Source organism: Uloborus diversus, chromosome 6 (assembly GCF_026930045.1).
Source record: "Uloborus diversus isolate 005 chromosome 6, Udiv.v.3.1, whole genome shotgun sequence".
NCBI classification, from domain to species: Eukaryota; Metazoa; Arthropoda; class Arachnida; order Araneae; family Uloboridae; genus Uloborus; species Uloborus diversus.
In genome coordinates this window covers 57,916,028-57,935,620 of record NC_072736.1, presented here as the reverse complement: position 1 = coordinate 57,935,620, position 19,593 = coordinate 57,916,028, and the positions used below count along the sequence as shown (strand labels likewise).

At 30.8% G+C, this 19,593-nt stretch overlaps 1 protein-coding gene across 3 annotated transcripts; it reads left to right on the top strand.

Annotated features, from left to right (window-relative positions):
* The first annotated feature begins 1,845 nt into the window (after positions 1 to 1,845).
* On the top strand, positions 1,846 to 16,069 carry LOC129224496 (short coiled-coil protein A-like). Of its 3 annotated transcripts, none has more exons than XM_054858957.1 (6): positions 1,846 to 1,893; positions 2,142 to 2,234; positions 10,023 to 10,136; positions 13,047 to 13,133; positions 14,789 to 14,927; positions 15,776 to 16,069. In XM_054858957.1, the coding sequence occupies exons 2-6, from the start codon at positions 2,165 to 2,167 to the stop codon at positions 15,798 to 15,800; spliced, it is 435 nt and encodes a 144-aa protein (XP_054714932.1). In that variant the 5' UTR covers positions 1,846 to 1,893; positions 2,142 to 2,164; the 3' UTR covers positions 15,801 to 16,069. The 3 variants fall into 3 exon arrangements, with proteins under 3 accessions (XP_054714932.1, XP_054714934.1, XP_054714933.1); XM_054858959.1 differs by having other exon boundaries at positions 14,789 to 14,947; XM_054858958.1 differs by lacking the exon at positions 1,846 to 1,893 and adding an exon at positions 1,899 to 1,971.
* The last annotated feature ends 3,524 nt before the right edge of the window (positions 16,070 to 19,593 follow it).

Here is a 19,593-nt window from a genome sequence, read left to right as displayed (position 1 = left end):
AATAATTCACAAAGTTCAATAAGTAGGAAAGTAACAAAATTAATATTGTTAAGGGACAATAATCACTAGTTTTATTCACCCTCGAGTTTAAATTGTCAAAATTATCATATTCTATGGAACGAAAAAAAAGAAAAGAAAAGAAAAATTGGGGAGGGGCGGAAGTCAAATGACCATTCATGTAGTTTATAATTACAAATGAATTTATTTTCTGAATACTTCAAAAAAAAAAAAAAAAACTTTGAAGTTGCTTAAAAATTAGGAACAAACCAAAAATATTTGTTTGGCTAATGTAGTGTTGGTGCGAAACGAATGCGAATATTAGAATATTATTTAATTGAGTTAATTGATATTCGATACTATTTACATTTGTATTTCTAATTGTGGTTTATGGTTTTAGATAGGGTTTTATGTTAAATTGTTGCACTGGCTTCAAAAGTTGTGAGTAAAAGCACGCTTTGAAACTATTTATCTGCATTTGAAAAATTTGGTTGAAATAAGAGAAAATTTATAAGGTCAAGTTTTGTTTAAGATTTTTGAAGACGTTTATTTCTACTCAGTATTTAAAGCACTTGAAAAAAGGTTTAAATAGCTTGTGCGCCTGCTTCAAAAGTTATGATGGGAAAATACTAATGGACTATTCCATGAAAAAACTGTCATTTTGTCCCGCATTTTATTAAAAAGTAATAACTTAAAAAGGTAACAAAGAACATTTTTTGCAAAACTACAACAAATACATTTGCGATTTCTTAATGAAAAAAAATTGTTACCTTTTTTAATTATTACTTTTATTGAAAAATATGAGGTGTTACGTGAGGGACAGAGTGTTCCCTTTTTCTTTAATAATGGGTTAAATGCTTCAATTTAACCCATGCTTAAAGGGGGGGAATTTAACCCATGCTTAAAGCATTTAACCCATGGGTTAAATGCTTTAATTTCCCTTAATTGTGCAAATGATCGCAGCGCAAAGTGAGTCTCTTCGATAAGGGAAACAGTTTCTTGTGCGGGGTGTCCCTTGATCACGTGATGTCCAACGGGGGATGTTGGCGCGCGCTCTGAGGAGAAAAGTGGGGAGAAGGCACATCTACTCTATTTTAAGATCTATGACCTTTACGGACGATTTTCTAGTTTATAATAAAAAACTAATAAAACTGGAAACTAAAAGAAGAAATATTGCAATGTGCAAAATATGCTGAAAACGTCAAGTTTTCGTTAATTTCACGAAACTTTACGACCTATGCTGGGACGAAGACGGAAATATTAATTTTTAAATGATTTATTCCATTATTAGGATACAGATACATTTTTTTCTTTTTTTGCTTGGAAGTTTCTTATGGAAAATTTCTCTTTTTCGGCCCATATCCTAGTGGACCCCTATGCAGCAGAATCAATCCAGAAGTCACTTGAGAAGTTTATTCGATTCTGAAATCGCTCGAGAAATACACTGCTCGTGTGATTGACACCTCGAGAATTCGAGAAATGAAATCAATCGCTTTGCGATCTCGAGAACTCCACTGCTTGAAAACTTGGGAAGCGATAAGAATTCAATCGAGAACTAGGTTCACTGCTCACTGCTCGTGACTTGAGACGTAGTAATAATGGAGTAATCGAGATTTATTGGATTCACGTCATTATTCATTTGACCTGCATTGAAAATATTTTAAAAGGTTTTGCAACACTCGAAACTTTTATCTGCGAACACTCGAACTTTTAACTGCGTTCGCAAAAACTCGACCGGTAACTACCGGTCGAGTATTCGAACGCAGTCAAAAGCCAACTGGATTAAGCGGTGACTTTATTCGAACATAACCGATCAAAATATGTTTTTGTGAAATCAGCAAGTGAGTTCTCAACTTTACAAAAAGAGTTTTGATTTCAGTCAGTCGGAAACGGAAAGTAAATTGATTCAATTAATTATTTTTAATTGAATTTTCGCACGTTTGCATAACGATTTTCTTAATTATTTGTTGATTAGTTAGTAATGTTTTGTTCCGTTTAAAATTCATGTTCATTATTTTTTTCTTTACGAAAATATTTTTATTGGGAACCATCTCTTATTCTGCCGATACTTTTCTTGAAAGTTGATTTAGCTTGTATGGTTTTAAAAGCATTTGGTAAAGTTTTTCATTTTTCTTCCTTTGCAGTTTAAATTGATTTAAGAAGCATCATGGCAGAAAACATGATTCGATTGCAAGAGGAATTGAACAATATTCCTTTGGCAGACGAAGACGCGCAAGGTAATTGAAACTTTTGAGTGAAGGGAGTGTTGTTTTTCTTAACTATATATAGTATATATGTGTTCTCTGTGTGTGTGTTTGTGTGTGTATTAAAAACTTTAAAGCAATATTTATGTCTAACGTTGTATATACATTCATTTAAGTGAATCAATGAATTGGGCAATTCCATGATAAGGTCAACCGGATGATCAAATTTTCAGAATTCAAGTTTCTAAACAAATAAGGTATCATTTTAAAGGTAAAAAGTTGTATTTTGAAATGCCTGTCTAAAATTTGATGACTTCAGTTATAAACAAGTTACAGGAGATTAAACTAAGGTCAACATCTTGAGTATTTTCAAACCATATTTGGTGACTCTCAAAGAAGCTCAATTTTTTCCAAAAAATACATACCAATTTTATGAATTAAGATGAATAACCATTTATTGATACAATTGCTGGTGATGTTGCAAAAATGTGTCAAAATATAATTCATTTTGATTCGTAAAAGAATTCCTCTGGGGTACATTAAGTGTTTTACGTCCGACACCAAAATGTGCAATTAATTTTGCTGAGCCAATAATTTTAAAGCTTCATACATGTATTTTTGGGTTCAAAGCAAGATTTTCAATCTTATTGATGTAACCTATTTCAATTTTGTAACAAGTGAATACTTTTTATTAAAATCTAGGTGTCGGACGTAAAAATGTTTTTACATCCGACACTGTTACATTCCTTTAAACAGCATATGTTTTCAACTATGTTTCTCCTATTTTTGCCTTTAATTTCAAAGTTAAAGCAAAACATGCATAAAAAAACAACTTGGTGAATTTACTGTTTATACAAATAAGGTTGAATGGGGTAAGACCCTTTATGAGAAAAATTCGTGTATATAAAGGTGTGTTGAATGAATGTAATACAGTTGATTAAGATCAATTTTGGAAAATAAGTCAAAACTATAAGTTGAAAACGAAATTGGAAACACTAAATGACTGCGTCTATGTAAAGTTGGCAAAGGAAAAACCATTATCAACATTAGTCCTACATAAATCTTAATGGTTTTCTTTGACACAAGTTTCCTAAATAACTAATCACCAGCTTTAGCAGTTTTTGTAGCTGAACTATCAATTCCTACTAAATCATCATAGTCGTCTTGTATTTCACTAATACAAAAATTACAACAGAGTTGCTTTTGATTTTCAAACCTCACTGTTATGGGGTAACCATTTATCCCTTAGTGTGGGGACCTCTTACAGCAAAATTTTATGGGTTGTTTTAAAGAAATTTTAAGTGGGACCCCTCCTCTAAAACAGTTATTAATAATGTTTCTTTCAAAAATTCTGGTTGCAGTATGCACTTTTAAGTTAAACTATACATGAAGGTTTAATGATCATAAAAAAATAATGAAAGCTAACCGGGAAACATTTCTTTGAAAAATGTCGCTCATTCATAAAATTTTCGAAGTTAATTATTTAAACGCAGCTTTAGATGATCTTTAGTGATGTTACTGGAAAGAGAGGTTTGGAACTCGTCTTCAACAATTTTCCGATATTGAAATTCCAGAAAATACAATTATAAATTACTAGTTGACCTGTGCGAAGCATTTGCGCTCAAAGGAAGAAATTTCTGATTCCAATGCAATCTCGAGGTGATACACTAAAGCAATTCATTGTAAAGCAGCAAAATAAATTGAAATTTACGCTTCTACAAAGTTAAACTACGATTTACCCTGTTAAAATCAACGTTTTGTTTCCTGATTTTAACAACAACATACAGCTTAAAATTCTGCTATGAATACAATTTTGCATTTTCATGGAAACTTGGATAAATATTCTGCTGAAGATAAAAACCCATTAAAACGATATTTTTCAACCCAGATTTGAACTCACACCCTTTCTCTCAAAAGCATGCTGCTTTATCCAGCCCAGCCAATGCGTCTTCGCTCTCGGCTGCTATTCATTGAAGCAATGAGTAATGAAAAAAAAAGAATGGTTTTTTGACAAAAATAAAAGAGCACTTTTTAGACCGTGGATGTATTTTTCGTCATTAGCAGATGGAGTCATTTCACGGTATTTTGGACATTTGTGTAGAGCCCATAACATGAGTTTTTTTGCTGTAACTTTTTAATTTATTGTTCAGTTAGCACAATGTTTTATTTTGAGTTTGTCATAACAACACACAAACTCAAATTAAAATAATTTGCAAATCAAACAGTAATTTAAATAGTTGTGACAAAAAAAGTGTCACGTTACGGAATCTACATTTTTCCGAAATACCGTGAAATGACCCAGATACGATAAGCTAGAAATGATTGGGTAAATCATGGAATTTGATGAAGGAATAAATTAAATCTCGTGTCATGACAATACAAGATGTTCAATGATGTTATAGGGGTATTCAGGGACTCTTCCCGGAAATATTTTCAAAATTTAAGCCCTAAATGTTAATTTTTAGAATCTTTGGTGATATTAGAGGTAAGAAAGGTTCAGGGACCTTTAAAATTTTCCCCCAAGTCCCAAAAACGGAATTTTCGACTATCTTTAATGATGGGGCAGGCTGTTTTTCGAGAGTTTGGGCTGGGGGACAATCCTAGAAGTTTTTTGAAATGGAAATCCTTAAGTAATTGTAGGCCATCTTTGATTTCGATAAGGGAATAACTGGAGTTCGGAGACTTTTTCAAAATCAAAGTTTCAAAATCGCTCTTCTATAGGGTAAGTTTGATGGCATAATGTAAAGGGATAGAGTTTGGGATCTCTCTCCCTCCCCTGTCACTATCGCTTTTATTTGATTAAATTATTGATAAAAGTGTCCTGAAAAACTCTCCACTAGTTTTTCTTTTCCAACACTATTTGACTGCTTTGGTTTTTCCATAATGAAATTTTCAGTATCCAGCCTTATATTTTTATTTGTTTGAAATACGAGTGTTTGCGGCTCCTGTGAAGAAGAAAAAAACTTTCAACATCTTGAACTTATATGATTCTGTTCAGTCGTTTCTGATTGTCAGAAAAATCTGAGGCTTGCTTTTGTTTATACCTCAGCCTCTAGATCACTTAGAGCCTTAGGGATTTCACTAAATGATTTGCTTAATCTTAAGGTACGACTTAACGCTGAAAAATTAAAATTCTAAAATAAAATTATTATTTTGGTTAGGATGGAAAACAGCAAATTTTATGTAATTGCCCCACTAAATGTTTAAATATAAAACCCATTGTTACGAATTTTAGTTGCTTTGCAACAGTAATGTTAATAGTAATCATAGTGAAAATTTCGAATCAAGTCCTCTCTGAAGCAAGCATGAAATGTATTCACTGTCGTTAATCGATAACAGGGCTAAGTAAAGAGACATATTAGGATCTTTACCATGAGTAACTTGTATGTTTTGAAACATAAATTAGTTTGGAATGCCTTTAATATTCGAATGGTTTTAATTAAATTAGCAAACAAATAAATCCTTAAGTGGAACAAGGATTAGTTTTTAATGCCAACTGCATAAAGTTATAGACATTTTTATCGGTTTTTTCCCCTTTTAGTATGAAGCATTTATATGAAAAAATATGGTGAAGTTTCGTTATGGTAACATTACTCTATTTCTGAAATACGTTTCAGGGCCGACTCTAGCGCCAGACAAACCGGACCCCCTGTCCAGGGTGGTATTTTAGTTTGAATGTCTGAAACACATTTTTCATTAGGGACAACTTGTACAAAAGTTTACAAACATAATTCCTTTTTTATTGCTTGGGAATCTGAAAAGTACGTGATGGTTGTAGGTCCTTTTGTTCTCCTATGTTTATTGTACTGTAATTGCTACTTTAAATACTTTTAATTATTTTGGAAATATTGCTATTTAAACTTAATTTTGAATGAAGCAAGTAACCTGGAATTTTCAAAAAAACAACTTGGAAAAGTCAGGGAATATTTTTAACCTATAAGTGTATGAACCCTGTTAGTATGTTTTTAAAAATTCTGTTATTTACACTTGCTTTTGTTTTAAATGTCATGTCTTCTGGATATTGCTATAAAATTTGGTAGCACATATATTTTTTTCTACTTAACTGCTATTTTCATGATAGTATTTTTACAAAAAAAAAAAAAGCAAAAGCAAAAGAAAACTAGATAAAAAATTTTAAATGCCGGGAGCCCCAATGAAGTTATGTTGATTAACCTATTCATTTTTTATTTGACTGGGGTTTGTCATAGGTTTGTACTTTTCCCTGAGTACTTTCTTTTTGTTAAAAAATGTTCAAAACATTCATAAATATTCTTTATTCTATTTGTTCACTTATTATTTCTATTCAATGTTCTTAAGATCGTGAAGAATTCCTTTCTAATCATTTTTTTCATCCCTAAAATGAAATTGGTGATCCCATTTCTAAAAAACTGGGTGGGGGTGGGGGTAAAGCTGAAACGTGGTGATTAAAGTTGCAAAAGTGGCTATTAAAAAATGTGTCATTGATCACCACTCTTGCTTAGTCACTCTACTTGCATTCCCAATCAAACCACATTCCCCTCCCCCTGTTCCAAGCTACCCCGATGTATTTCTTTTCCCCATCGCTAGAGGGAGAAATTCAGCTGCAGCAGTGTACCATTATTTGCACTTTGAACCCTGCATGCAATGACTGCCATATTTTCCTGCGTATAATAAGCAGATTATCTGTTAAAAAAGACAAAGTTCATGAGGTGCGGATTATATGCTGCCTCAGATTATCTGTGATTTTTATTTTCTGAACACCAACGCATTGAACCTTGATATTTACAGCAGGATTCACACCGATGGAGACTGTACGCTGACTGAAAGTTGTTTATTTTATAAAGCTTTCATTTTCCTTCTCACTGCCTGCCTGTATGTTGGTTATTTTACGTTGCTTAATGTTCCTCTTACAGGATTTAGGCAATGTAAAATAAACAAGAATTCAGTGAATTAGGAAGTTATTTACACAAGATTAGATCGTTTGTTCCTTTGTCTTGACTGTTTTTCAAGTAATTTTCATACTATAATCATGATTTCAAGAAGAAATCATTATATTTTAGGTAATATTTTAGAATAATTTTGATTATGCCTTCAAAGTAATTACCTTTTCATGTTTTTAGTGTGGTTACTCAAATGATATGTTAAATTCAAACTATTTTTTTACATCGTATTATCCGCGGATTTTTCCTCCGCCGCAGATTATACGAAGCTTTTTGTTTTCCTTCAGGCCGATTTTAGGACATGCGGATTATAGGCCGCCCGCGGATGATACGCAGGAAAATACTAATAATTTTGCTCAAATGGATGGGAGGAGAAGAAGGGAATGAGCTAATGAAAATTTTAAATCATCTATCTTATTCAACAAATATCATTTAATGATACCCTAGTGGTCTAGTGCGATGCTACAAGTATGAACAATTTCATTTTATATATTTTATTCTCAATATCATAGATTCATTGTTATCAAGTTTATGAAGTGTAAATGTTTAACACAAATTCATTTTTCTTAAGATTTGAAATTAACAGAAACATGTCATGCAAGACTTTAAATGTCTTTTACCGGTCATATTTAAAAACCAAAAGTATTTTGCATACATCTTCTAAGACATGCTCATGAATAGATGGCAGGTTACAGAACACAATGTTTAATCGCTCATGCACAAAAATAGTAACACAACTCAAAACACATATTTTGCGGTTCAATTAAAAATATATAATAGTTTTAGATGTTGCTTACCACAGGAAAAACATCATAAAGGTTCCTATGGTTTGTAAAATGATTTACTAATGCTCTAAAACCAAACTTTTTCCTTGTTTTTGCACTGTACTAAAAGGATTTTTTTTTTTTTTTTTTTGTCTTTTCTGTAAAAATTTATGTATTTTGGTTGTGTCACCTTTTTTGTGTGTGAGCAATATTTTGATGATACTTTTTTTCATTATTAATAGAAATTTGAAACATAGTTGCAGTTTTAAAAAGTGGCTACTAACTTTAAAAAGTGGCCACTAATAAAACAGTCTACCAGCAACTGGCTACTAACTGAATTTCCCAGTTTTCAGCTTTGGGGCTGGGGGGGGGGGGGTAGTAAAACCCTTCTTGGTGACTGCACTGGTGCCCTCCCCCCCAAATGTTTGGTCTCGCTACGCCTCTGCACTGGCCAAAATGTTTTGGCAAGTAAATTTAGGTGATAGTAGGACCTCCATATATCGAAGTAGCAAATTGTCGTAAAAAATTCGATATATAGACATTTTGATCCATAGAAACATTCTTATTTTATCCTAAAAATCTCCTAAAATATTAATTGAAGCTAATTTTCGTGTATGAAACCCAATTTCTAATTTATATGAGCATCAGATTAAATGAAAGTTAATAATTAAAAAAAAATCAAATTACATTTTTGCTCTTTTATACATTTTCATTTTTTTGGCAATTCAACTTGATTCGCAACATTAAGGGATTGTGGTTTTGACAATGTTATCGAGAGAAAAGTAAAAAATCAATCCACTTAACTTGAATGATTTTTACTGCAGCTAAAAAGACTAGGAATGATAATCCACAGACAAAAGGGACATCTTGAAACTGATTTTACAATGTTACTAGTTACAACTAAGATTTAAAATAAACTTGAGGGAATTTAAGAACTCCAGAATGAAACAACGACCTATTTACACACCCCTCAACCCCAGATTCCATACGAGTTTTGTAGCAAACTTTAGTGAACATTATTTTCTCCTCTAAGCTTCATTTTTCATGAGACAAACAGTCTAAAGTGGAAAAAGAAATCTACGAATGTCTCCAAAAAAAAAAAAAAAAATTATGTATATTTTTTCGATATATAGAAACAATTGACATAGAAATTTGCTGGGATTTTGATGTATAGAAAATTTTGATATGTGGAAGTTCATTATATGGAGGTTCGACTGTAATTCAATTACAACTTAAAGTTCATGTGGTAAAGTGAAAGAAAAGGCAAACTGTATGTTTTTAAATTTTAAACAGTGGAGTATACTGTTGCCATCTCAAAAACATTTATTTTAAAATACTGAAGAATATTTGGTTATGAAAGTAACTTCATCTTATAAAAAGTTGCCTGTTTAATTATTTCATATTTCTGTATGATGAACAATAAATGAAAACACATGAATGAACATACAATACACATAAATGAATGCACAATAAAACACATGAATTAAAGTTTATGCTCAAATGCAGGGTTCTCCTACCTGCAGCTGCAGGCCAAATCTGGCCCGTTAACAGATTTTATCCAGCAGCTAAAAATAAAAATCTCAAGTACCACCACTAAGCGCTAAACTAAAAATATTTCGAGGGTGTATGGGGGAGGGGTTAGCGCTTACTAGAACCTCTGATCTGAAATATTGTTAGATTGTTTGCCCGTCTCGCCTCCAAAAATTTACACATGCCCTTATGCTAAGTTTAACAAGGTCACTGAAATATGGAGGACACATTTCATGTAGCAGGTCAATTCTTTAAAAAATGTCCTGCGTGTAACGCTAAGTATTTTATTTTATTCAAGTAACTATTAATTAAATATGAGATTAACTGTTATGGTTTGATAGAAAATTAAAGCATGTACCTATTATTCCCCAACAGCATTATTTTTTGAAGGCTTTGGTTAGCTGGAAAAAATAAACTTAGCGTTACGCACAGGACATTTTTTCGAGAATCGCCTGGCAGCCCTTTCTCTCCTCAGAACAATTTAATTGAATGTTTTTTAAAAGTTAGTTTAAATAATGATTTTGTTCAATGTAAAGTCTTTGCGAAGTATTAAATTATATTGCCCATTTTTTTATTATATTAACCATAAACTAATTTCTACTTATCAGATGAGAGTGATGCCGAGACAGAAGGGACAGAAGAGCAGCAAGAATTGGGACACCAGAGTTTTGAATCCATTCCTTCTGCTTATACCAATGGATCAAGCAGCCCTGCACCTGCTTGTATGTATTTCATTTTTCTTAGGATGTAGTTTTTTCAAAGTTATACATGTTAATTAATTAGCAATATTTGTTGATAACTATTGCCACATCCACTGTTGTTGTTAACGTGTCTGTAGTTAACGAACACTATCCACAAGGTTTGGCAAAGTAGGCCCAGCATGAAAACCCCCGCCCCGTCTTTTGCAGGTGGGCCCACTGAAGAAAAATCCACTATGTCGGTAAAGTGATTCTTTTTCAAAATGTAACTGCATATTGATCAAGCCAAGTCCAGAAATTGCCATTGTTCTTTCTTGACAATTAATTAAAAATTAGAAACTTCAACAGCATGTATAGAGTTTGGTTTAATTTTTTTTTTTTTTTTTTTTCAAATATTTAGGAGACCAAAATATGCATTAAGTATTTCAATCAATTGTAAAATTTTATTTATTTTATTTTTCAACAAAGCATTTGTCGGCAAAAATGCTTTGATAAAAAAAAAATTTGTTTTAAACACCCACACTTCTTGGTTTTCATTCTTGGTTGGCAATTCCTCGTTGCTTTTTATATCAACTGTAGAATAAAAGCAGAAATGAACTACTTTTGCTTTGTAAAGTAATTTTGGATGAATTAAACCTGTGTTTTTTTCTAGAATTTTCTCGCATTGCTAATATTTTTTGGTCTATCAAATTTTAATCTATTTAGAAGATTAAAATAGTTTTTATGATATTTTCTAAAAGATCTGTAATATTTAGGTTGAATTTCCACTGGTTCTATCTCATATAAGTAAAAACTCTATTTATAAACATGCCAAAATCGAACATGTGTTTTCAACGAAAATTGCCCCAAGGTTCATAGCACCCCTCTCCCAAAATAAGAAGAAAAAAACCCACTAAAATTATCCCCATGCCCCTCCTTTGGTGGGCACCCCAAATAATGATGCAGCGTGTGTTCAGATGTCACATTTCATAACAACCCTGTTACCTTCTCTAATAAACAACACAGGTCATTTTTGACTATGATACTTTGTAGTAACACAGTAAAAACTTGTAAGCTGTTCCCTCTATTACGCTTTATTTTTTACATTAAAATAAAATGGGGTTTTGATTTAAACATTTCTATGGACAATATTATTACTTTGAAATATTTTAATTAAAAAAAATCCATTTTTTTTAAATTAAAGAGCTTCAATTTAGAGTTTTCAGAAATCTTACTGTCTGATATATTATTGCTTCGGAACAACAATAGTCAGGGCTGCCAACTTGCAAAAATTATTGAGGGCCTTGACTTCACTGGGGGGGGGGGGGGGGGGGGGGGGGGTTCAAGAGATCTCCGAAAATTTTCTTATTTTTGCACCTTGAAAATACTATTTTACATATTTTCTTATGTGTATAATTTGCATGAACAGCAATACATGACATGGGGTTTTCAAGATATAGGAATCTAAAAATTGGTATGCAAATTTTTCTGGTTCAAGTAGACCATGTCCCTTGTCTCAAGGGACATTTTTATAATTCTATTTTGTGGAGAGCCGTGCAGTGGATATATATTGCTTGTAGCTGTTCTAAACCCAACTTTAGAAGTCCAGCAAACTTCCCCCTCATGTTTGACTCAACATACTCTAAGCAGTCCTCTTAGATCCAGAAAAGGCAAGTCTTAGCATCAGGGTTGTTTGGTTTAAACTTTTTCAAAATTGTTTTTTTTTTAAACTTTATCATTTTTTCTCAATGTTTTCATAAATTTTACATATTATTGCATAGAGTCAAGTCTAATTGTTGCAAAGTAACTAGCAAAGTGTTAGATAAATTACAGATTTCATAAATTTAGAAACTTATATTTTTTAAGGTAATGCAAGTTTGCTAAATAGTTTTTCTTTTGTTTTTTTTCTTTTTTAAAATCAATGCAGCTTTCCTATTAGGTACATAAATATACAAGGCAGACCAGCTAAGTTTTTCTAAAATTACATGGAGGAAAAAATCCAAGTAGCTATTTTTTTATTTATTCAATTATAATTTTTTGCTCTTTTGCATTTCAAAATAGTCCAAAAAGGATATTTCAACCAAGACTTCATTTACTACCTAATTTACTTGATTACTTAAGATTTATTGAGATAGATTATGTACAAATGAAGCGATGCATAATGTATATAAATTTTAACTCTACAATATTTAAATGACAAGATAAAAAGAATAACTAAAAAAGTCCAAGAACCTTAGAGTAGGCATAAAATTGTGCTTATACCTGCACACCTTTTGCATTCCCGATAAACGATGCAATCATAGCAAGAAAAGAAAATTAAGAAAACAGAAAATATTTATGTAACTCTGTGCTCTTATGAAAAAAATTCACTGCCAGATTTTCACCTTTCAAAAAACCTTTTTTTATCCCAATATTATAAAAGAAGTCTCATGTATAAAGGGTGGTAGAATCAAACATTAATTTTTATGAGTCTTAATTGTAAAAATATATTGAAAGTATTTTCATTCTGAGCCCCCCTTAATCCCCAGAGTCGGCGCTAGTGACAATAGGATATCTTACTGTTGTTTTTGCATTTAGATGTCTTGGGGTTGCTCTGAGGTGAGGATATAATACACAGTAGCAGCGAAAAAACTGCACCACTTGCAAAAATTCATTAAAAAAAATCTGGAGAATAATAAACTAATTGTTTTGTAACTATTGTTACTTAAAAAGTATACTCCAGCTGTCATTTTCCAATGAAAATTAACACACCCATACATTTAAGGGGCCACCAACAAATTGAGGAAACAAAAAAAAAAGTTTTAAATAAATTTGTTTTATACTTTGATTTAGCATTCTTTCTTCCTTTTTTGGGGGGGGGGGGGAGAAGGACCTTTTGCTTTTTTTCAGTATGTCATCCATTTTCAACAATATAAAAGTAATCAGCTTCATTTAATGCTATGCTTTTTTATTCAGTATTAGATCCCGATCTGAGTCCGGATGAAATGGAGGAAAAATCCAGACTTATTTCTCAAGTCTTAGAATTGCAAAATACTCTTGAAGGTAAGAAATAAATAGCTTTGTGCTGAAAAATAAAAGTTAATCATATAACTCTAATAAGCACAACTGCAATATTAACATTATTTTTATGTTTTACTCTTGGGAGATATTTAATAGATCTGTGATTCGAAATCAAGAAATGTGATACTCAAACTCTGTTCTTAGAAACATAGATTTGAGGTAAACAAAAAAGTTTCCACAAGGTTTGCCCCTCTGCCACTTTTAAGGATTTCTCTTGAATGAAAAAAAGTTAACCAATAGGATTTGCATTTACCGCCTGCTTGGCACCAATTTGTTCTTGTCCAAACCAAACAGGGATTGAGATCGTCAAATGGCACACTTCTTTGTTTACATTTAGTATATATTTCCTGTGAATGAACTTTAGGTCAATTAAGTTTTTCTATGTATTTTTTCAAAAATATATTTTATGTTAAAATTTTGTACCTTCTGAAGATTAAAAATGAAGTACTCAAAATTGTTAAAATATGGATCTTTGGGTATTTAAATCTAATGTAACTTAGCTTTGATGTAAAATTGTAAATTTCTTCTGAATGATTTAAATTTAAGATCTGTTTTCCATGTTCTTTTCTTTTTTGGCTGTGTAGAAAGTCTACTTTGTTTTTTGTTGTTGTATTTTAATGGGCCTGTGTACAATTCTGAGATCCATTCTAAATTTCCATGCATTTTCTTAAATTAAAAAATGTTTCTTAGATTCAAGCTATATGCTTATTTATTTTCAGCTTAGAGAGTTTAATGCGTTTTTACTTTGCCTGATAATACAATCCATTGCAGTAATGTATACGTACTTGTGTTTCAGTTTAGTGTTCATATTCAACAAGTGTGACTGACATTGGTTTTAAAGATCCAAAAAGAAGATTTAAGGATTTTTATTATTCAAAAATAACTGCTGTTAAAATGTCATCTAGAAAATTTTTTTAATTTTGTATGACCCGCTAAGTTAATTTTACTATTAGTTCTTGTTACTAATTACATGGGAAGGATTTTGAATTTTTTCTTAATCATGTTACATCTTCACATCGCAAATTAGTTTGTTCCGTGATAGAAGGAAGTTTGAAAAATGAAAGAAGTTGAATACAAATGGAAATGTTTTTCCAAGTATGGCTGTTTTAGAAATCATTAATAGTAAAAAAATATGATATTCTTTGAAAAGGGAAATACTTTCATTGAATTTAAGACAGTAAATTCATCTTTTAAATCAACAATAAAATTAAGCTTTATTTATTTTGGTGATCTTATAATTATAATATGCCCTTTTCACCTCTGGATCTGAAAAACTGTATGTTCAAGTTCTGCACTCAAAAATCTGACTTCATTTCTGAGAACAAGGATGCAAGTGCACTCACTAAATTTTTCTGAAGACAGGGTGAAATTTTTTAAAGCTTGACTCTCTGTAAAAATTCTTCAAATATGCATACAGAAATCATTGAAAAAAAAACATTTTAAAAGTTTTTAAATTTAATATTTCAGTTTTTGAGTGTTGCCAGACCAAAATTTTTGAAAACAAAAACCCAAAATTTTCGGAAATGTCGGAAGTTTTGGATCAAAAATATCCCTGGGTGAACAACACTTAACTGTTCTTGTCTATAAAAGGCTTAATTTTTTGAAAGAAATTAAAATGTTGATTTGTATTTTCACAGACCTATCACAAAGAGTGGACAGTGTGAAGGAGGAAAATCTGAAACTGAAGTCAGAAAATCAAGTACTTGGGCAGTACATAGAGAATCTAATGTCTGCATCGAGTGTGTTTCAATGCACTTCTCCTAAAACTAAAAAGAAGTGAGCAACATCTTTTTATTGTGAGTTTTGTTTGCATTTATTTTTCAAAGCTAGGAATTGCCAGTTATGGTGAATAAATATCATGATTTGTATTCCATCATCATACTTATATTCTTCCAAGTTTAAAGCTGTTTAAATTTATCTTTAAGTACTTCATTGACACACATTGATATTAATAAAAATATGTAATATAATTATATTGAATAGTAAATAAAGAATATTTGAAATATTTTTTTAATTTTTTTTTTTAATCAATCATTAGTTGTACAAGTTGAAGATATTCTACTGTGTTACCTCAACTGCATTGTATGTTAAATAACACATGTTAAACAAATACAAGTATGGCTTAGTAAACAATTAGTTCATTATCATGCTCTCATATGAACTTTTTTTTGTGCGTGTGTCTGTGTGTGAGAATATTCGTGATGTATATTAAATCCTGCATCATGAATATCCAATAGACTAAACATAAAAAATTTTAATATGGTAACATCTTGATTTTTCCATTACTAAGTTATTTCACATACAGTATGTCATATTATAAATTGTGTTAATTAAATATTTTTTTAAGCAATGTAGTGAATTAATATTGAAAAAAGAATTTTTTCAAATGTAATGATAGCCTTTTATTTTAAGCAAGTGTGTAAGTATTTTAAAATGAAGAAATGGCATATTTTGAGTAAATGAGAAATTTTTTTTTAATGCACCTGCTGTATCATGTTAAAAGATAATTTTGAATCCTTGGAGATTAGCTCTGTTAATGTGTTTATTTAATGCTAAGATAAAAAGTAAATAAACAAAATTTAATGCTTTTGAAAAATAAATAACTTGCTTTTTCTCATTTTTAGGGGCTCTTTTAAAGGAAAAAAATAATCCTCTGGTCTAAAAACAATTGATGATTTTGCTTCAAACGGCAGAAGTGAACTAGTCTTCTTTCACAATTCCTTATTGCTTAATGAAAGCCAATCGGCATTACGCTCCCAAAAGCAAAAAGCATTGTTAATTATGATTTATTTTACGTATTTTAATTTATTTATGCATTATCATACCTGTAAATATTTGCATTTGTTTACTTTTATATAATTTTAGAAATTTATCCATTATATGTAATAAATTTTAAATGATTTTCACTTTAACATGCACTCAATATTTATTTGGTATTTATATTAATATATACTAGCTGACCCATGCAAATCATTCGCATGGTATAGTGTTGGAAATACCCGATTCAATTATTCATGAACCAATTGAGATAATGGCAATATGAGTTTTGGACATTTAAGAACCCTCTCCACCTTATTTATATCAGGGTTGTTTGATTTAAACCACGTTGGTTTAAACCATGTGTTTTTTTTTTTTTTTCAAAAATTTCATTGTTTTACCTCAAATGTTTTCACAAATTTTACGCATTATTGCAAAGAGTAAAATCTAATTAATGCTAAGTAATTAGATTTTACTCTTTGCAATAAGCAATCTGTAATTTACCTATAAAGCTTGCTTTGCAAAGCTTTATAGGTAAATTACAGATTTATAAAATTTAGAAACTTATAAGGTAATGCAAGTTTGCTGAATAGTTTTTATTTTCTTTCTTTCTTTTTTTAAAATATATGCAGCTTTTCTATTAGGTACATGACCTACCAAGTTTTTCTAAAATTATATGGAAAAAAAAAGCGAAGTACAGTGGGCTCTGTTTAACGATGCTCTATTTAACGACTTTCTCTATTTAACGACGGTTTTTCATGGTCCCAGATGGTCCATTGTAGTGTTAAAAGCATTCTATTTAATTACGATTTTTTGGGGTCTCTTGAAAGTCATTAAACAGAGAGCCAACTGTAGCTCTTTTATCATTTTTAGTTATCATTATTTTTCAGTCTTTTGTATTTCAAAATAGTCCAAAAAGCATGTTTCAACCAAAGCTTCATGTACTATCTAATTTGCTCGATTATTTAAGATTTATTGAGATCGATTTTGTACCATTGAAGCGATGCATAGTGTAAAAATATCTTAGCACTAGAATATTTAAATGACAAGAGAAAAAAAATAACTAAAGAAGTCCAAGAACACTTAGAGTAGGCATAAAATTGCGCTTATACCTGCATACTTTTTGCATCCCCGATAGACGATGCAGTCAGACCAAGAAAAGAAAAGGATAAAATTATGAAAACAGAAAACATTCATGTAACTCTGTGCTCTTATTTAAAAAAATGCCAATTTTTCACCTTTCAAAGAACTTTTTTTTATCCCACTATAACAAAAGTAGTCTCATGTATGAATGGTGGAAGAATCAATAAACATTAATTTTTATGACCGTCTTCATTAGCAAAATATGTTAAAAGAGTATTTTCATTCAAGTTTGCTCTGAGGCTTTTAATTATAACGATTTTCTCTTCTTTGATTTAAAAAGTATTCCTTAACACATTCAACCAGGAGGAATAATGTCTATAATGGAAAACATAATGATTTTCTTAAAACCTACTTGATTATTTATACCAAGACCCATTTACATATTGTATGTTTTATAATAGTTAAATATTTTTTAAAAATATTCTCCTATAGAAACCTCTATGTATGAGGAAATAAAATTACAAGATTTTACTTTTAATTGTTTAATTACGGAGAAATTTGGCACAAATACAAATATTAAACATTCCTTAACAATTAATTCATAAAATCTTCATGATTTTCCTAAAGTAAAATTATTTGTTACAAATAGTAATAAAAACCAAATAAAACTGATTTAAACCAAAAAAACCTTTTTTTTTATTCTTTCAAAAAAAAAAAAAAAAACGTTTTTTTATACAAACCCTGATTTATATATCTTTCGTTATTAATTCTGTTCTAGGAGGTTAAAAGACGTACATTTTTCAAAATTCTTTAATGTAAATTGTGACAGAGGTAAAGAAAGTACTTTTATTTTGAAACCTTTTTAATTGAACTCCTGTCTTAGAAAGAAAAAACGCAGGACCCACAAATATTGAAACTGAAAGTTTTACAAGTAGATTAAAAACTAAATTTGAAAACGGAACAGTTAGCCAGGACATTTTCTTTCAGTCATTAGACATCTATAATGCAAAAGGTCATGATTATCTCCTCAGAGCAACAGTAAGAAATCTAAGCCTCAGAATTACACTTGCCTTACTGTCGTTAGAGGCAATGATATGCAGTCTAACATCAACAGTCGTATCCTGAAATTTACTTATTGCCTTATATTTAGAATTCAACGTTCAAACTATTCCTTGTGTGTCATCAGATAGCTAATCAAAATTACAATATGCCATAGCTGCCAACTCTCCCGATTCGTTCTGGAGATTTCCATATTTTGATCCCAAACTCCTTAACGAAGTAAAAATCTTTCAAATTTGCATGAAAACAGCAAAATTCCCTGAAAAGGAGATTTTTCAGTGATTAGGATTTTTGACAAAATCCTTACAGTAAAACACCCACGATTGCAAAAACAAAACCTTTTCATACACCACTAAAAAAAAGGTCATTTTTTATACAAGTTTATTTCGTCTTCTTTTTAAATTAGTATGTCCCAAAAACTTCAGTAAAGTTCCAGATATGTTCAGTAAATGTTCCAGATATTTTACTGAATTTCCTGAATTTTTACCTGCTGCAGGAAATGATCGATATCACTTATAAGAGAAGACATACTTAAGCCTCTTTTAAAATATTTTTAAAACGTAAAAGTTTGCCTTTTTTTAAACTTAAAAAAAAAGTACAATTAACAAATTTTGGATTTCCCAGGATTTTGATAGCCAAATTCCAGGTCCTATACAGGCCTAATTTCAGAAATCCCTGCTTATTTAAAAAAAAAAATTCCCTTTTACACTCAGATTTTTGACATTTTAATTCATTCATGCAAAGTCTCAAATTTAAAGCATAAGTCTCCCAAATTTTTAGCTTTTATTTTTGTCAGCTATGATATGCAGTGAAATCTCACTACACAAACTTCAAGGAACCACAAATTTTGCTCGTTGAAATGGAATTCAAGCAGTGCATTGGCGATTAAAATGGGACTAAACATTAATTTCGTCAAAATAGATATTTTGTTATATTTGCTGTAATGAGATGTTACTGTGCAGTTATATCTGTAAATTTGAGTTTCTATGTGTTTGTTGCACACAGATGCTCAAATTTATATTGTCGCTTCAGAGCAACAGTAAGACATCTAAGCCTGAGAACAGTTAGACATCCTACTGTTGCTATGAGGCGAAGATATAAAGTGTTATGTACCAAAAGTTCCCAATCTGGGTGACACGAAGTGCCTATGGTATCAATATACAAAGTGAGTTTGATCGAATCTGTCATATGAAAGGGGGTGATAGAGCCCACTATATATATATTGATATTGCCCAATGGGAGCATAGAACCACCTATTATCGTGTCTAATCCTTAACCGTAACCAAGTTATGGTAGATATAAGGAAAATGAGTAAAAAAACAAAATGCTGAGAAAATGAAATTTCTGAAATTCCTGTAGAATCTACACACAAAGTAAGTACATGTTTGGAAAAAGTAGACTAAATCCTACAAAATGACACTCTTTCCATCAAAATAGTCGCACTTTTCAGCAGACTACAAGCTTTGAAACATTGGACACACTCAGAATTGAAATCGTGCCAAAGATTTCAATCGACATTTTCATAGAAAACTGGTTCGGTTTT

Coding starts and splice junctions, on each gene's coding strand:
- LOC129224496 (XM_054858957.1), top strand. CDS start 2,165: ATGGCAGAAAACATGATTCGATTGCAAGAGGAATTGAACAATATTCCT. Junction 10,137..13,046: donor AAGCAGCCCTGCACCTGCTT/GTATGTATTTCA, acceptor TTTTTTATTCAG/TATTAGATCCCGATCTGAGT. Junction 14,928..15,775: donor TCTCCTAAAACTAAAAAGAA/GTGAGCAACATC, acceptor TCTCATTTTTAG/GGGCTCTTTTAAAGGAAAAA.